This window comes from Protomyctophum parallelum (assembly GCF_964188405.1).
Source record: "Protomyctophum parallelum genome assembly, chromosome: 2".
Classification (NCBI taxonomy): domain Eukaryota; kingdom Metazoa; phylum Chordata; class Actinopteri; order Myctophiformes; family Myctophidae; genus Protomyctophum; species Protomyctophum parallelum.
In genome coordinates, this window is record NC_139699.1 from 1,681,709 (window position 1) to 1,700,502 (window position 18,794).

At 41.6% G+C, this 18,794-nt stretch overlaps 1 protein-coding gene across 1 annotated transcript in view; it reads left to right on the top strand.

Moving 5' to 3' along the window:
• LOC310854433 (neuroplastin-like) overlaps nt 1–17,262 on the top strand; it is a 71,175-nt gene extending 53,913 nt beyond the window's left edge. Inside the window, exons 4-9 of the mRNA XM_083759082.1 lie at nt 1,786–1,880; nt 5,967–6,100; nt 7,405–7,678; nt 15,831–15,852; nt 15,955–16,033; nt 16,135–17,262. Coding sequence (XP_083615208.1) covers nt 1,786–1,880; nt 5,967–6,100; nt 7,405–7,678; nt 15,831–15,852; nt 15,955–16,015 — 586 coding nt within the window. The 3' untranslated portion in view covers nt 16,016–16,033; nt 16,135–17,262. The remainder of the gene's footprint in view (nt 1–1,785; nt 1,881–5,966; nt 6,101–7,404; nt 7,679–15,830; nt 15,853–15,954; nt 16,034–16,134) is intronic.
• The last annotated feature ends 1,532 nt before the right edge of the window (nt 17,263–18,794 follow it).

Below are 18,794 nucleotides of genomic sequence, written 5' to 3' on the forward strand. Positions count from 1 at the left end.
TTTTTGACAAGGACCATCATGGCTGCTGCATACCTGCTATACACAGCCCACCTGAGACAAGGACCATGGCTGCTGCATACCTGCTATACACAGCCCACCTGAGACAAGGACCATGGCTGCTGCATACCTGCTATACACATACATACATACATACACATACAAGGACCATGGCTGCTGCATACCTTCTATACACATACATACATACATACATATACAAGGACCATCATGGCTGCTGCATACCTTCTATACACAGCCCGCCTGAGACAAGGACCATGGCTGCTGCATACCTTCTATACACAGCCCACCTGCTTCCAGGAAGGATAGAGTTCTGTTCAAAATATCTCAGTATTGTTTGTACCGTAACCTGTAACCGTAACCCTCTCTGATCTAAGGTTCTTCAACAGGGGGTCCAGGACACCTAGGGCCTTAGGGGGTCCTCAGAGTTACTACAGATCACCTAGGGCCTTAGGGGGTCCTCAGAGTTACTACAGATCACCTAGGGCCTTAGGGGGTCCTCAGAGTTACTACAGATCACACCTAGGGCCTTAGGGGGTCCTCAGAGTTACTACAGATCACACCTAGGGCCTTAGGGGGTCCTCAGAGTTACTACAGATCACACCTAGGGCCTTAGGGGGTCCTCAGAGTTACTACAGATCACACCTAGGGCCTTAGGGGGTCCTCAGAGTTACTACAGATCACAAAAATCATACACATGTTTGTGTTAGTCTTAAAGGTATATTCAGTGATTTCACTCAAAAAACCTTAGGTTTCGTTTTTGGCTGTGGGACCCAGCCTTTCGTCCAATCAGGATAGAGAGTCAAAAACGAAACCGTTTTTTGACCCCCAGGGGTTAACTGGGGACAGGGAGGAACTCCTTATATGGCCAGCACACTCTATAGTAGGGAGGATTATCACAACAAAACAAAAAAATAAGTGATATTTGAATTAAGTGAAATCACTGAATATACCTTTAATTGTTTGTTTTTGTACAATTTATTTGCGTTTTTATTAACCACTTGAAAGCAGATTGCAAGGTGTGAGCTGTGGATAAACTTTCCTCAAAGTACTTTTGCTCTTGTTATGCTCCGTTTCCCTGTGTGATGTAATGTACTGTACTCCATACTGTCCACCTGTTTCTGTCCTTACGTTCCTTCTTGTAGGGACTGTGGATGAAAATGTAGCATCCTTTCTAAATCCGGTGTATTTCAGTTGTATTCTAATGTTCTTTAATTGCAGTTTCCGGTCTAAAAATAATGTAAAGTGGTTAAATGTTTGAAAATGTACATTAACGTGAATCCAATGCTGATGACAGTGCTGTTAAACAAATCTATGAAGCTACCTTATATGAAATCTATGAAAAGGTTTAATCTGCAACACAATTGTACAGAATGATTCTATACGATATGCAGTCATAGTGCTTCAGCTCTCTGTCGGCTCCTCTTTATGCTGATAAACGTTGAAGCCGACCTACAGCTTGTAGATGTGCAGTTTTTTGGCAAAGTTTCCCTCCAGGATACTCATGCTGCTGGGGTTTAAATCAACATGAATGAAGTGAACCTGACACCCCCTAACACATACTGTAACTGTACTACTGTAGCAGCATCCAGGCCAGCTGACTCATTCCATAATAAACATGGCATGCCCATCAATTATGTATCATACACTGTGATCATTCTGCATTGATTATTGCACTATATCAGTCATACATTCATACGTGTCTATGTTGTCCAAACCACCTGCAGTATAGTACTGTAAGTGTAATCTTTATTTTGTGTCTGGTTGCAGAATCAATAAACCGAGGGCTGATGATGCCGGGGAGTACATGTGCGTTTACACGTTTGACATGGCGCCCAATGCAAATGCCACCATTGAGATAAAAGGTAAGATTCCTACCTGCCGCGGTGTGGGCACAAGTTTTTATTTTATTTTTCTTATTTTCTTCATAACCCTTCAACATCAAGCACGCACGCACAGTCGCACACACACACACACACACGCACACGCACACGCACACACAGACACACACACACACACACACACACACACGCACACGCACACACACACACACAGACTGCTTGTATGCATTTCATCAGAGAGGTCAGAGTGCATTCATACACGGTAGACTCTGTATCTTGCTCAAGGGCGTTTGGCAGATGTGTATGTGGGTGCAGTACGACAGCTGCAGGGTGCAACACACATACAAACAAGTACACATACAAACATACATACAAACAGTACAATAGCTGCAGGGTGTCCAACACACATACAAACAAGGTCAGGAATAGTTGGCCGCAAACATATGAGTTTTCCTTATTTTATTTTTTTATATAATGACAAAGCAGTATAAATCTTATTAGGATTCCCCCCCCCCCCCCTTCTTTTTTATAAAGTGTAAATATACATGTACTGTATGTGTATTGCCAGCTACAAATAGTCACACAGTATTTTTTAGCTGGGATAGTGCAAACAATAAATAAATAACCCCCCCATACATTGGTATCATGGGATCTTCCTTCAGAACACGGAGCTGAGTCACCAGCTCACAATTAGAATACGTACTTGGATATGTATTTGGCCAGGGACCCCGGCCCACCTGTTTTTTCCCAGGGACCCACAGAAGTAAACATTTGAGTTAAAGATTTTCACTTTCAAAAATATATAATAATAATAGCCATAAGAATGTCACGACAGGGATAAATCTCGGAGTCTTGTTGTCACTCTATGTTTGCAGGCTGAGAGAACAGTCTAATAAAAAGAGACAGCAGCCACTGCACACAATAATGCCTCGACAGAAAATACACAAACATGATGCAAGATCCTGCTGCCAGTTCTTAGACACATATTTCTATCTTCTAAAATCTACAAATTTTGCAAGGCAGATAAAGAGAGAATATACAAAAATCTGAAAACAAAACGTTTGCTGGATTTGAGGTTCAGGAAAAAGGATGCAACCAATAATTACAAGAGACCTATAGCTAGGTATTCTAACCATTTTTCTCCATCTTTTTTCGCCCAACAAGTTTTGTAATTTCTTATTTCAAAACTGTCAACAAAACAGTTGACAGTAATTATTGTTGTACAGTATGTGCTTCATTTCATGATGTGTTAAAGATGCTAACTGTGCCGCTTTGGTTTCATTCAAGCTGACAGCTCAGCCGTCGTCTTGAATAAGAATCTTCTCTAGCGAGTAAGGGCAAGTGAAACCCTGTTCAAGAGAAGCTTGCCTGTGCCTATAGCGCTTAAATAAGCCAATTTGCCTTTGCATGGCACACTGAGCATGCCCTGCCTCTTATTTCATGGCTGTCTGATTGCGTAACGCGGGTGATGACCGTGTGTTCTGCTTTAGTTTGAGTGAAGACGGAGATCATCTCTATTCAAACGGCGGCACGAGGCCTTTCCGCAGGCCTGTGGCCGCCACAGCTTGCCATTTGGTGGTCCCTGGATTTAATTTATTTAAGTTCCTTGTTTGTGTGTCCCTTTTTCTTCCTAAACTAAACTTTTCTTGATTTTTGTTCCTTTCTTCCTAAAATAAAATGGAAACATTATGCTTCCCCCCCCCCCCCCCCATTTTCAGGCATGTGGCATGTTTGATAATCTACAGTATGTTTGATAATCTACAGTATGTTTGATAATCTACAGTATGTTTGATAATCTACAGTAGTTCCTGCTTCCACTTTGCAGCACCTGCAGGACATAATAGTGTCTCTTTAAAAGTGACTAATAAAATGACAAATCTAACCATTTTGTGTGTATAATTATGTCCTTGCCTTTTCCTCCAAGTGCTTGACTTGTTTTGTGACCTAGGTTTGCGGGTTTGGTGGATATTTACCGCAGAGCCCTCTTTGCTGTGTGCTCTTGGCAGCAGTCTGTCTGCCTTCGCCTACAGTGTCCTTGCACTCCCATCCTTGCAGGGACTCGGCTCAGAGGCAACAGATGGAGGGTTGTGTGATGTTGTGGGATTAACCCATTCTGACCTGAGATCAGATTCATACGAGGTTTCCGCCGGACACACACTAGGTCTGATGAACCCATTCTGACCTGAGATCAGATTCTAAAATGTCAGTCGTTCTTCGATAAAAAAAAAAATAGCAGACCTACAAGCTCGTATCGCGCCACTCGGTGGCGCGATATGAGCTTGTAGATCTGCTATTTTTCAATAGCTAAAGCATAACATGATGCTAACACCAAAATGGGTGCCCGGTCAGAATGGATTAAGGCTCTGAATCCGGTCCCAGCCGTCACTATGGCTGGAATGGTGTTTATTGTCTGTGATACTAAGCTTATAGCAGGAGATATATATATTTTGTACCTCCTTTTATGTCTAATTTTTGTTTTGTTTTGACATATTGTAGAGTGCCGTTTGCTACAAAACTACTGACGGGTGGGGGGGGGGGGGGGGGGGAACAAAGTTACTAATGAATGAAATTCATCATCTGCAGACTCTTCGACGTGTGACATCATCATAATCAGCTTTTTGTGGATTTATCGACACCTAGGCCGCAGACACGCGTCACGGACACACACACACACTCACACACACACACACACACACACACACACACACACACACACACACACACACACACACACACACACACACACACACACACACACACACACACACACACACACACACACACACAGATACACCCCTCTCTCCCACATTCACATAGCAGCACATTCCCCCCTCTCTCTCTCCCGACACTGAGGGGATTAGCTGTCAGGAGTGTGAAATGGAGGTTTCAGGCTGTTTCGTCGTCCCTCAGTGAGAGGGCAGCCTCCTTGCTGTCAGTCAGCGTGCAATAGTGCAGTGTAGACAGGAGGCAGAGAGATGAGCGCCTGGAGCCCCTCCCCCACTCTAGAAAGCACGTGCACACCCATAATTAGAGTGAAGGCTGATGTCACTGAACGCTCAGGCCGCCACCACACCACCACTACTGCTATGCTTCTCCCAGCTATATGCACGCACGCACACAGACACACGCACGCACGGACACACGCACGCACCATGACAAAAACATGCACGCACAAACGGCTGATGGGGGGGAGGGAGGGAGGGAGGGAAAAAAAGCTTGCTGCAGGCCCCTCTCCGCTTTATCCCGCTTAATTGCATGGAAGGAATTAGCGTAATTTCGAGGATTAGGGAAAAGCTGCAGCAGTTATTTTATGCTGCTGTGCAAAGTTAAAAGGGGGGGATTCTTTGTCTTAAATAGGGTCACTTCAATGTCACCTCTGGGTCATCATGGTCATACTCACTGTGTGTGTGTGAATTGGTATAGGCTTATATAGGCTGAGTTAGACCTTTTTTTCCCCTTCCATATGTGACGGGATTAATGACATAATATTAATAATTATCAATTAATCCGTACTGTGTGGAACTACATTGTGGCAGATTTGTACATCTGGACACATTCAGGGCACTCATGTATGTTAAATTGAAATCCCATTTGTTATAATATGACCCGGTTTTGCATAAACTGTTAAGACCTAATTCTGCCTTACTGACTTACTTGCTTGTGAGTGTGCATTTTGAATGTCTGTGTATTATTAACTGCTGTATTTTCCTTTCCTCTTTCCTTTGTTTTCCCTTTGCAGAAATGTATAGAAGGCCTTCTTTATACTAGTGCCTTATACTAGATCCAACACTACCTCAGATGTCACTGAACATGTTCTCACTTTTCTGAATAATCAAGGTTTCCATCAACAATTCAAATGTGGGGGAAAAAACTAAACATTAACTATCAAAAGCTCAGCTTTGCAATATAAAATGGCTTGGTTAAAAAAAAGAAACTGATTTTGTGTAGAAATCTTAAATCTACAGCTGTGACATTTAATATAGTTTTATTATCGTCAGAAGAACTTACTCATGTCATCTGGCAAGAGCTAAATCGTCCCTTTGAAGGTGTAAGCGCTGCCAACTCTGACGGTTATGTGATTGTATTTTTATTTTTATTTTAACTTCACAGCTGTACCTGATATCACTGGCCACAAGCGGAGTGACAATAAAAAGGAGGGAGAAAACGGGATGCTGTACTGTAAATCTGTTGGCTACCCGTTCCCTGTCTGGACATGGCGCAAACTGGAAGGAACACAATATTTGGTAAGTATGTCCTTACTTCCTAGGATCATGTACGTTTTGTAGAGTTTACTGTAAATCGAGTTCACAGGTTTATTTAGCCGTTGTCTGCTAGTGCTAGTTGGGCAACTGGTTGTCATCGGACTCTTCGAGGATTAGGGAGAAGCTACAGCAGTTATATCTTATGCTGCCGTGCAAAGTTAAAAGGGGGGGATTCTTTGTCCTAAATACAGTCACCTCTGGGTCATCATGGTCATAGTCACTGTAGCAGTGCATTGTGTGTGAATTAGTATAGGCTGATACTCGAGTTACACTTTTCCCCCTTGCGTATGTGATCGGGATTAAGGACATAATATTAAACTTTCCAAGTTACAAAAGCGTAGCTCTAACTTTGAGAAAACCTCAACTTTGCTACAACGCACTTGTGTCCAGTCAATCGTAGCCCCCCCTCGCCCCCATTTCTCGATTGACCACTGACAGAATATCTTAAATCTGTCATTCATCTTTCAATGCTACATATATAAAAACCAGGAAATACAAATACTTTTTAGTTGTTAATCTGTGTATATAACATATATATTTCTCAGAGAATCTCAAAGCAGGACGCGCGACGATGACAATGAATAAAACAGGGCTAGATGTGCAACCAGATCTCAAATGAACCCTAAACACTCAGTAGTAAATTGCATAACTACCAGTGGTGGAAAGTAACTAAGTACTTTTACTTAAGTACTGTACTTAAGTACAATTTTGAGGTATTTGTGCTTTACTTGAGTATTTCCAATTTCCAGTACTTTTACTTCTACTCCACTACGTACATCTCAGAGCCAACATTTGTACTTTTACTCCACTACAATTATTTGAAAACTTTAGTTACTTTAGTTACTTTGGAGATTTTAATTGTGATTAGAAAACATACATTAACCACTTTTTTTAACCACATTTTGGCCATTTGAAAATAGCCGATCTACAAGCTCACAATGCGTCGCGTTGCGACGCATTGTGAGCTTGTAGATCGGCTATTTTCAATAGACTTTGTACACATTTTGAACTTGTGAAGTGGGACATTCTGCAATATGAGTACTTTTACTTTTAGTACTTTAAGTACATTTTGATGCCGATACTTTTGCACTTTTACTCAAGTACATTTTCAATTCCGTACTTTTACTTGTAAAGGAGTAGTTCTAAATTGCAGTATTGGTACTTTTACTTAAGTAAAACAATTGAGTACTTTTTCCACCACTGATAACTACATTACACACGTTTATGATACATCATCCTCATCTTCACCTGAAATGAACTGTGAGAAATGGCTGGACTGTTTCTAGGACATCGACAACTCCTCCGGACGGGTTTTCATCACCAGCAGAGACAACTACACCGAGCTGAACATCCTGCAGTTGGACATAGACACAGATCCCGGTGAATACCAGTGCAACGCCACCAACATGATCGGGTCCAAAGCCATAACATCCATTCTGAGGGTCCGCAGCCATCTGGCACCGCTCTGGCCCTTCCTGGGCGTTCTGGCAGAAATCATAATCTTGGTGGTCATCATCGTCGTGTACGAGAAACGCAAGAGGCCAGACGAGGTGATGGAAGGTAAGAGGAAAAAAAACAAAAGGAAAACGACTCCCAACTGTGTTTTACAAACACCTGCACTGGCTACTGTAAAAGTGCTAAAATAATTATTAGGGTGAAATGCTACAATACAACTTTCAAAGCAAGCACATGAAGATTTCTGCGATTAAAAATGAAAAGGATGTTTTTGGTGGGAAATACAAATTGAATGTAGGCTTAATCCAGAGCGATTTACAGCAAGCAAGGAAGGCACAAGGTAATACATCAAATGCATAGAAATAGTGATCTAGGATCATAGGTATGTGAAGGTTCAAGGTTCAAGGTTGTTTATTGTCACACAGATGTATAAGTACATGAATTGTGAAAAACCTAGGTTGGGTGATGCTCCATTTTTTTTTAATGTATTAGCCTGTTTATTTTCCATTGATATAATTTCACCATAATAATATAATTTCACCATAATATTATAATATCACCATAATAGTAGTACATTTAAACAGAAGAGAGCTAATTTAATAACCAGTCACTCTTATTGTTTGATTGTCACTCTTTGATGAATTGAACAAGGTGGACCCTCTTGTAAACAAGTAATTCTGCAAACTGTTAATAATACATATTTCAATCAATCAATCAATCAAAGTTTAATGTTTCTACGTTAATCATCATGACGTTGTTTGTTGCACTTGCAAGTAGTATTTGTATTTGCAACCAGAGGGCTACAAATACAATCAGTCATTCAGTCAGTCAGTCATGCATTATTATATAGTCTCGTCGGTCTTTCCTTCCGCAAAATAAAAACGTATGGGTTTCCAATGCTAGACAATGTCAGACCCAAGTCAGTCATTCGTACACACTTCACAGTTAGTTTACAGCACTTCGTTCAGTCACCACTCCCTTCTCCCAGTCGGTTATGCTGTTATAGCACTTTGAACGAAATATGCATTTCGGTCTTTCGGTCTCCTCGGTCAATGTACCAGAATGACCGATCACGACCCCTTCTCCCGGTCGGTTATACTGTTACAGCACTTTGAACGAAGAACAGAACTTTGAACGAGGAACGAAACTTTGAACGAAGAACGAAATATGCATTTCGGTCTTTCGGTCTCCCCGGTCAATGTATCAGTATGACCAGTCACCACCCACTTCTCCTCTGCAACTGTTGTGCGCTGTGGGAGCCCTGGAGACGGAGAGCACGGCCCCGCCCTCCAGGCTCCAGCCTCGCACTGAATGAGAAGAGCAGCCGGGCGACTCCCCGTCATTTGCATTTCAGAACGGATCGTTCACGGAAGTGACCGGGTCGGTTTCGTTCACCAAAAAGAACTAGTTATTTTGATTAGATCGTTCATGACCGACACATCACTGCTAAACAATATAACATTAGAATGAATGAGAATATTTAAACCTCTCTTGTTCTGATTGATTGATTGAATACTGTATTAGTCAGAAACGTAAACAGCACGAGGTACAGACATTAAGGATAACACAAAAAACGTCCTAGGGACTTGTTTTAATTGTCGTCCTATATGCTGTACTACTCTACCTCCCAGTATAAAGGTTGCAGTAGTGCTTACTTAACCATTTGGAAAACTGGACAGCATTAGCCATTTTCATTGCAAAAGAGTGGAAGTTCTCCTTTAACTTGAGGCCCCCTGGTATAGCTGGACCAATCTGTGTGTGCACTTCCTGTTGTTGTTGCCCAGGTCAAATCTGGGTCAGGACCCATGTGTCCCTCCCCCATGCACCCTCGGCCTGCTGAACTGTGAAATGAAGCAGCCATTCCTTTAGGTTAACCTTTCACAAAACAAACCGTTCTGTAATCATTCTGTATCGAGCTTATTGTATACTGTAGCACAACAAGAAGTTAATTAAAGTCGTTAAAATGTCAGAACACTTTCTTTAAAAAACATATAGTTGCCTAGTCGTCGTCGGGAAGAAATGAGGTGTCTGCCCGACGTCAGCGATAATAGTCTGTCAGGTGGAAACCTCTTATGTCCAAAAACCCTTTCAGGATTAAAATAATAAATACAAAAAAATAGCAAAGTAGCTGTTTGAAAAATGGGGAGAGAGAGACGGGGAGCGACACACAGCAAAGGTCGTCAGAATAGGGATTCGAACCCGTGACAAGCTGCCGGGCTGCCCCAGTGCTCGGACCGCTAGGCCATCGGTCTGGGACAGATCTGCTACTTTTGATGCTTTGGTGTGACGCTGTAGTAATATGATCAAGTAGGGCATTAATTTACGAAAATAAAAACCTAAAAAGTTAGTATATGGAGATAAGTGGCTTCTTCTGCCCGACAGCAACAACATTCTGCTGGCTCATTCTCCTGGTAGCGCCCTATGACTCCAGGACATGTGGCTACAGACTAGATCTCTCTCTCGTACATGGCATCTGGTGCAATCTGCCCTTCCAGTCTCCTTGGCTCATAAATACAATTTATGTTTGGGCCATTGCTGAGGCTTTGTGATGATATACGCATTTGATGCATGTTTTTTTTCTCTCTCTCTCTCACTGTCGGAATAGCGAGCTATTACATTTCACACTGCTATGTGAGAATAAGTAGATTTATTTATCTATTACATTTCACAATGCTATGTGAGAATAAGTAGATTTGGAGATAGTAAGAGGTCTGTTTGTCTTTCCTGTCTCGTTGAGAAAGCTGATCTGATCAAATATTTTTCTAAACACATTGTATTATAAATAGATTAAATGATTTTGTTTCAGATGTGTAAAGTATTTTCTATCTCTCTCTGTATTATGCGGTTAGCACACAGTATCGTATACCTATTTGAGTTCATTTATGGCCCCAATGACACACTGGAGAGATATTTTATATCAATAAAAACATCAACATGAAACCATTAAATCTTACAGGCTATACACATTAGCCCCCCTTTTTCCCCTCTACACCAAATCTCTTTGAACAATCTCTTCGGTTCATCAGAGAACAAGTGGTGAGGATGGGCCTAACATGAGGGCGCAGAATAATCTCATCTATAGCCTGAGCCTGCCCACTGCACTGCTACCGCCTACCGCACTGCTTTGTCTCCACGGCGCACCATCTCAGCCAAGTTAAACAATAACTCTCATATCGTTGAGGCAGCTAGGATAGGAAATAAGGTCAACAGCCGTCGAGAGCTTATCAGATCTTATGCCCACAAAGAAATGTACCAGAGCTGCCACTTGTGAATATTCATGAGATTTATAAATCCTCCAGCCGCACAGGCCTGCGGTGAATAATTCACCTCTTACCTAGCCCATTCTGACCGGGCACCCATTTTGGTGTCAGCATCATGTTATGCTTTAGCTATTGAAAAATAGCAGATCTACAAGCTCGTATCGCGCCACCGAGTGGCGCGATACGAGCTTGTAGGTCTGCTATTTTTTTTTTTATCGAAGAGCGACTGACATTTTTAGAATCTGATCTCAGGTCAGAATGGGTTGATCAGACCAGTGTGTGTCCAGTGGAAACCTCGTATGAATCTGATCTCAGGTCAGAATGGGCTAGGGACGCACTTCCTCATACACTTGATCCGTGTGGAGAGAAAAGGAGGGAGATTGTACCACATAAGCCACAAGCCACACATTACATGGATGCATGCTAATATGACCTTTACACAGAGACACAGTGGGCAAACAGTAAGCGGGTCATCATAGACTTGACCTTTTCTAATGTTTGACGTTGCTGTGCTGTACTAATAGCTACGGATAAGGCTTCAAATTGTTTAAGGTATTGAAAGGGGACCCTCTGCGTTCATAAATTTATAGACCCTATAGCTGGCAATAGAAAATATCATACCCAATGATATGACTTAATGCCTTATATTCTTTCCCCTCTCTTTCCCAAATGGCACCATAATCTAAACGGGTGGTAAGTGAGAGAGACGCTGCTTGCATGCTTTCAGAGATGATTCTTATATCTGTTGCTAACGGCATTCCATTCTCTAATCTTCACTTCTGTTAATGTTCTGAGGGTCATTTATTAGGAGTTTTTTCTTTGTATAAATTATTCACACTCGGTCAGGCTGATACAGGTTGACAGGTTTCCACAGAAGACTGCCAGTCAGTGTTCAAAGCAGGGCCCTGTGGATAAATGTGTTTTGTGCTATGCTATTATGTAATCCTCCATCATATTGTTTGGTTCTGCTGCAAATTCATATTTGTATTATTATTTTATTTATTTATTTATTTTCCCCACGATTTTTTAACCCTTTTTTTTTTTTTCACCCAGTGTCATCTAATTGCACACTCCCTCTGCCAACCTGTGGAGAATGCAAATTCATATACTGTATATGTTTAAACTACGGCAATATGCAAAAGCGACACTTTTTGGATTCAAATATATATTTTTAAATGAATGGAGGTATTGTAAAATGCAAACCTTGTGTCCGTGTTTGTAGAATATTAAATGACAATTGTCCTGTTGATGTCTGGGGACAAGCTACTGCAAATACTATAGGTTCAAGGTTGTGCTTTATTGTTACATCTTGTGTAAGTACTGTATAACTTATTTTCATCCTGCTTCCTTCAGACAATATGCAGCAGCATTGTAATACCCTGTATATCTCACAGAATGTTGGTCTCGCAAAATCAATGTTGATACTGTGACAGTTTATTTTTATACAAAATGGATCATTTCCAATATATATAATGATGAGGGGCCAGAAAAGGAACCTGTTTTCTTACCCCTACAGGCTACAGCAGCTACCTGTCTTCAGTATTATCACTGCTGTATACAAATACAAACACTGTCACCCCATTCCATTTATAATGAAAGAAAACTAATATACGTATACCCGCATCTCAGTGTATTTATGCACTGCTGCCTTAGGTAAGCACAGTTCTTTAGTGTAATGGTTTGCTCTCCACCAGAGAGAGAGAGAGAGAGAGGGAGGGGAGATTAACATGGATTATATTTGCCATGTTTACTCCATTTAAATCAGAAAGGAGGACTCCTCTCTCCTCACTGGCTCTGCACTGTTCTCTGTCAAATCTCCTTTTAGTGTTCCGTTTTCCCCCGGGGGCGTTTGTCCCACGTCTGTCCGCATTATGCATTCTGCCCTCACGTGGCTTAGCTTGTGTTTGAACACTTTTAGACAGTTTAGCTCAGGGGCTCCAAGACGGAAGTTAACGTCGTATCTTCCGTTTCTAATCGCTGCTTGTGTTTGCCGAAATGTTTTGGGGGAGTTTTCGTTGCTGTGCTGTATGAGGCAGGTTATATAATGTCAAGACTATTGAGATTTATCTTGCTTTATCTTGAAATTAAAGCAGAGATTTAAACAGTCCTAATATCGTCTCTGTCGTGTGGAAACCTTGTATGTCCAAAACGTTACTTTTCAGGATTCAAAAGTAAAATAAATAAAGGCAAAAAGTAGCAGATCTACGAGCTTGCACCGATCTGCTACTTTTAATGCTTTTTTGTGACACTGTAGTGTGATCAAGTAGGACATTAATTAATGCTTTTTTGTGACACTGTAGTGTGATCAAGTAGGACATTCATTTTGTGACACTGTAGTGTGATCAAGTAGGACATTCATTTCCAAAAAGACACAAAGAGTTAGAATATGGAGATAGGAGGTTTAATGTTATACAGTATGGTGTGAAGGACAAACTAAAACTTAACATAGTAAATATAGTGATGCATACTGTACAGTAGGTGTTGCATAATTGGCTATTGTGTAATACGGTAGCAGCTGTTTCTATAGTTCTATTCCCGCACATGCAAATTAAAGGCTATATTTATGTGCTTGCAAGTTAATTATTTTAACCACTTAAACCCTATATACTTTTGACCAGTCCCCCAGGGGTGTACAACGACAAGGCCTTTTCCCTCTATACCAAAACTCTTTGCCGAAAATAGCCGATCTGCAAGCTCACGACACATGAGCGTGTCTGCTATTTTCACAGAATTTCGCCCCAGAAAAGGAACACTACTAGGGTTCACGTGGTTAAACGGCTTTTGCTTGACCGATATCTATTGTAAAAGGGGATGTATGCATGGAGATATTATGTGCTGCTGACAGATATTTCTAACCAGAATGACCACACAACAATGTCATTTCGTCTAACACTGTAACTGCCATAAACAGTTCCATATTTAAACAATGGGATGCTGCTGCTGCTGTTGCTGTTGCTGCTGCTGCTCTCCAACCAAGGCTGCATGTTAAGATATAATGTACAGTAATGCCACTGTGAATGCTTACTGACTGTTCATCTATAGGATGAACACCAGCCACCCTGTTGACCTCAGACTGTGTGTCTTTGAACTAACTTGTCACTGTCCTGTGACATCCACCTCTCCTACAGCATACTGTGGAAGAGGCTCTCTCTGCATAGAAGTGTATAGTGCTGGTTTTCCCAGATGGTGGCATACCCAGTTCTTGCTGTTCGGTTCAGTTTTCCCAAAGCTTCGGTTGATCGGCATCAGTATTGTATTGGAACCAAACATAGTCAATCCTGCTCCCGAAAGATTGGTACACTGATAAGTGTGCCACTCCACACTGTGTTGGAATGAAGAGACTCACGCCTGTGGGTGCGTTCTAGGGGTGTAACTTTTCATTTTAACAGTGATACGATACGTATCACGATACATGAGAGTGCCGGAGCGCACCCCACGTGCTCTGTGGTCCTTCAGAAGGTCAGAGCTGTCGTTGTGTATTTCCAAACCGCCAACACTTTGGAGATGTTCAAGTGTGCCCTAATCCAGAAAGGGTTGAGAACCACGCATAAATATAAATACAGGGAGTTTGTGACTTTTGCTTTCCCGTTGTGTTTGATTGAACCCGGAACCACATGACAGTGTTCAAATCCACTGCAGAGCCAATCAAACGAAGCTACGGTATGAGGAACTGAACTGAAACTAAAACTGAACCCGAAAATGAAATAGACCTCCTAGACTAGCCTGGTTAATAAACCAGACCGAATCAGCCGTTGGCAAAAAAAATTGCCTACCGGCGGATTTCGGTCTGGAGAGGCTCAATTTTACGTCCATTTCCTACACACGAGAATGTGGGCGCCCGCCGCCCAATAGGGACACGGTATGCAATATGGGCGGGCTTTGGTACAGTGACGTTCAATGCTTGAGACCTTTGACTGACAGTAGCTCTGACCAATTGCGTCAAAGAGAAAATGTTTCCCTGGAAATGAAATCCAAGCTGAGCCTCCCCAGACTAATATCCCGCGGATCCGTGCGATATTAGTCTGGTTTATTAACCAGGCTACTCCTAGACCACCTTCTGGAAACCCTGAACTACAGTTACGCACAGAGCCTACAGTATAGTACCCCTGGCTACCCCATTTTATGAATGATTAATTTAGTTCATAATTAACCACCTAAGCCCTATATATGTTGTAGTATGACGAATAGCAAGAACTATATCCTATATCTACAAGATCACAGTGCGTTACAATGAATGTGTTGTGAGCTTGTACATCTCAGCTATTTTTGAACAATTTGGGGAATCATTTTTCAAAATTGGCTACCGGAATATTGGCATGACCAAAATTGCAATGCCAGTGTTTAAGGTGGCCAATGGATTTCAGGGTTTAAGATTCCATTATAGTTATTTGTGCAGTGGGAAATATTGTATTAACATTACTATAGTATTACCTTAGTGTAAAATATGTGTTTAAATAATTATTACACGTGTCCTATTATTTATATAACTAACCATATTTGAAGTGGGAAGTAATAACTGGATGCTGAGAAAGAGAGATAGCACACTAAGTCAATCATAATTTTGCACAATGTGATAGGCCATTTCATGGCCGACTGATAATATTATGCCATCGCTGACTGTAATTGAAAGGCACGGTTTTGAATGAGTGTGTGAGCCGTCTCCATCTCATGGGTTCGACCGTAATGACTGCTATGACGCCTGAGTCATACTTGATCGCCTGCGTGCCTCGCACCGGAACAAAATAGCCGATCTACATGCACACAACACATTGTATTGCCACACGTTGTGTGCATGTAGATCGGCTATTACGATTACCAAGCATGAATCAGACTTTGAGTTGAAGGGTGTCTAATGCGATTCAGTTGGCTTGTGAGAGTAGGTTTAGAAGTCTTGCTGCTAAAACGGATGGCTTCCTATTAGCCTATGTCTAATATTAATTACATCTACCTTCTTTTCTTTCTCCATTGCTCTTTCCTCTCTTCTCTTTGTCTCATAGATGACGAACCAGTTGGTCAAATGTAAGTGTATTGGATGTCGTTATGAACAAACCAGATGATACTACAGTGCATACACACATGACAATACCACACTGAATTCTGCTCTTTTTTTTTATTCACCAGGAAAACAAATTCCACAAACAACCATAAAGACAAAAACATGCGCCAGAGGAATAAAAAATAAGCGATTTTACTTGTTGAAGTAAGTACTGCGGAGTGATGAAAGACATATTGAACTTATTGGGCTGCAAATACGCCTACATTGTAGTAACACCTTGCCTCAACTCCCACTTTTCTTCCCAGATGAGATGACTAATCGGCACATTCTGAAACACACATGAAGGTACCCAGAGTAGGAGGAGGGGGGGATGGAGGAGAGTGGGGGATATATACCTGCCGGTGCCGTTTTCAAAACGAAGCATATCTCGTCTCTTTTTGTGAGAAACTATTATCAGCGTAACACTGGCAAACAACGACTACAACTGAAGATGAATGGCGGTCTTGAAGCATGCCTTATTCAGTCTTTACATCAAGTGTTCCAGATGATGAGAAAAGACTACAAAAAAAAAAGAATCACCACAGAAGGTGTATACACATTTTCTAAATGTGTTGTTGATGTCTCCTTTACTGATTTTATCATGTCCTCAAAACGAGGTCATTCCTTTTTGTATTACATATCATGTAAAATGCATGCAAGATAATTAACGCAATAGGATACTCAGAATAGACATTTTTCTGTTATCCCTGTTATGTCAGAGTGCGCATTTTTATTTTATCCTTTTATTTTTATTTTGTGCCGTCCTAAAATGACCTATGTTTTTTATGGAGTCATCGTAAATGAAAGAAAAATATTATATTGTTTAAATCTTGAGGCAATTTGTACAGCATATCATGTTATTTAAACGACGTTTGGTTTTATGACGAGACGTTCACTTTTAAACAGAACTCTTTTGTTGTGAAGCAAAAAGGGCTTCGACAACTTGGCAGTATTTTAATTCAAGAGTGATTACAGAAAGCGACTACAGTACTGTGTTCAAATAGTTCAACAATGACAGTGTATTTTTCTTTCTTTTCTTTTCTTTTCAAAGTAACTTAGATGTCTTGTATGTGTGTGTATGAGTGTTCAAATGATAGCAAATCTGTAAAAAATAATAATTTTTATATTTCCCAATGTATTTATTTTTTCTCTCTCTTAAAACTGTACAGCATGGCTATAATCCTATGCAATATGTATTCATAAATAGATATATGGAGGGCAGTTTGTTTTACTCAGTCAAGCTTTAATATTGTGGGATCACTTGGAAAGCTGGTATAGCGAAATACACTGCAGTAGCTGCATGTCTATCAATACAGTGTGTCCATGTGTGTTGCAGTGGGGATGAATGGACCTGTGCTGGGTCTGATCATCATGGAGGGGATCAGTGGGGATGGATGGACCTGTGCTGGGTCTGATCATCATGAATGAATGGACCTGTGCTAGGTCTGATCATCATGGAGGGACCTGAGTATAAGAGCCTCCAACATGAGACCAATAATTTTTTCTGAATAAAAATATATATAAAAAAAAGGTTTTCCTGAACAAGTCTTTTCAAAAGCAGCCATTCACATGCGTAGGCGGAAGAGGAAGGAACTTGACAGGTTAAAGGTTGAACCATTAACCTGTTAAAGGTTGAACCATTAACCTGTTAAAACCAGGAAACCATCTGTCATTTTATTTTTATGTATCTGGACACAATGGTTGGATATTCAGAAATAGCAGATATACAAGCTCATAGTGTCACACAAAGTGACACACTATGATCTTATAGATCTACTATTTCTGAAAATTCCTTATTTTTTTTTCTCAGATCTTTGCTTCTGGGGTTCCCTGGTATAAAATATTTTGAGATGGGGGGGGGTTATATCAAATATATCATTTTGGGTGAAAAGGTTTGAGCACCATTGTTCTAGCATTACATATGTTATTTTTTCTCCAGAAAACTTCAGGAAGACATTTTGTATAATCAGGTCCTCTTGATCTTAACTCCAATTCAGTTGGGATTTTTCTCAGTCCTGGGCGAGTTTCTTCAGCTCGCGCTCCACCTCCTCCACATAGGCAGGGAAGGCGGGATCCAGGAGGCACATGCGAAGATCCTCAGACACCTCACCGCGGTGGCGGAACATCTCACCGCGGTGGCGGAACATCTCCGGCAGAGACAGCGTGCGCTCTCCCAGGAGGCCCTGTGGATGAACAGGGCTGAGTGAGTGAGGAATGAGGGGATGCATGCCACCACCGGGCATTCAATTGGAAAAGCAGTCATTTTCAAATCAGTTTTACCACTCTAATTAACTTAGCAGCAGCGCCGGACGGCCTGGCAGCTCTTTAATCTGTATCACTTGAGGATGCTTATTACAATTAATATTTCACCGCTGAACGTCTGAGCGGTGACAGCTCATCTGGGCCGCTGTCGACACGAGCTACAGTACATGCTTTTAGCGCCCTGGTGGTTTGCGGCTTAAGCACGCCACGTGGCTGCTTCGTTAATTGCAACATCCTGGGTTCAATTAAGGCCTGTGGACCCGTGAAGCGTCTCATGCCGCCGTCTGTCTCTAACCCGTCACCATCCTATCGGCAATGCCAAAGAGATCATCTCCATGAACTGTAAACCACAGCTCAAATGCATACCATTTTGGGGTTCCACAAGTTGAGTTGAGAACCACGACTGTGATGTATCATAAACCACTATAGCCCCATATGTGCCCCCCCCCCCCTACGCTCATTCTGTAGCTCCGAGATGAGGTCACACACATTTGAACTGAGCCTTTACGTCCCGTCTTTTGTCAGTCGCTTCCATGTTTATCAAGGAAGTGTGCGTGTGCGCGTGCATGTCAAGTGAACTGAAGTCGGTTGGAAATTTTCGACCAGGGGAGGCGCCGGGGAGGAGCTAAAGCTTTTCAACTTCCTTGATAAACATGGAAGCGAC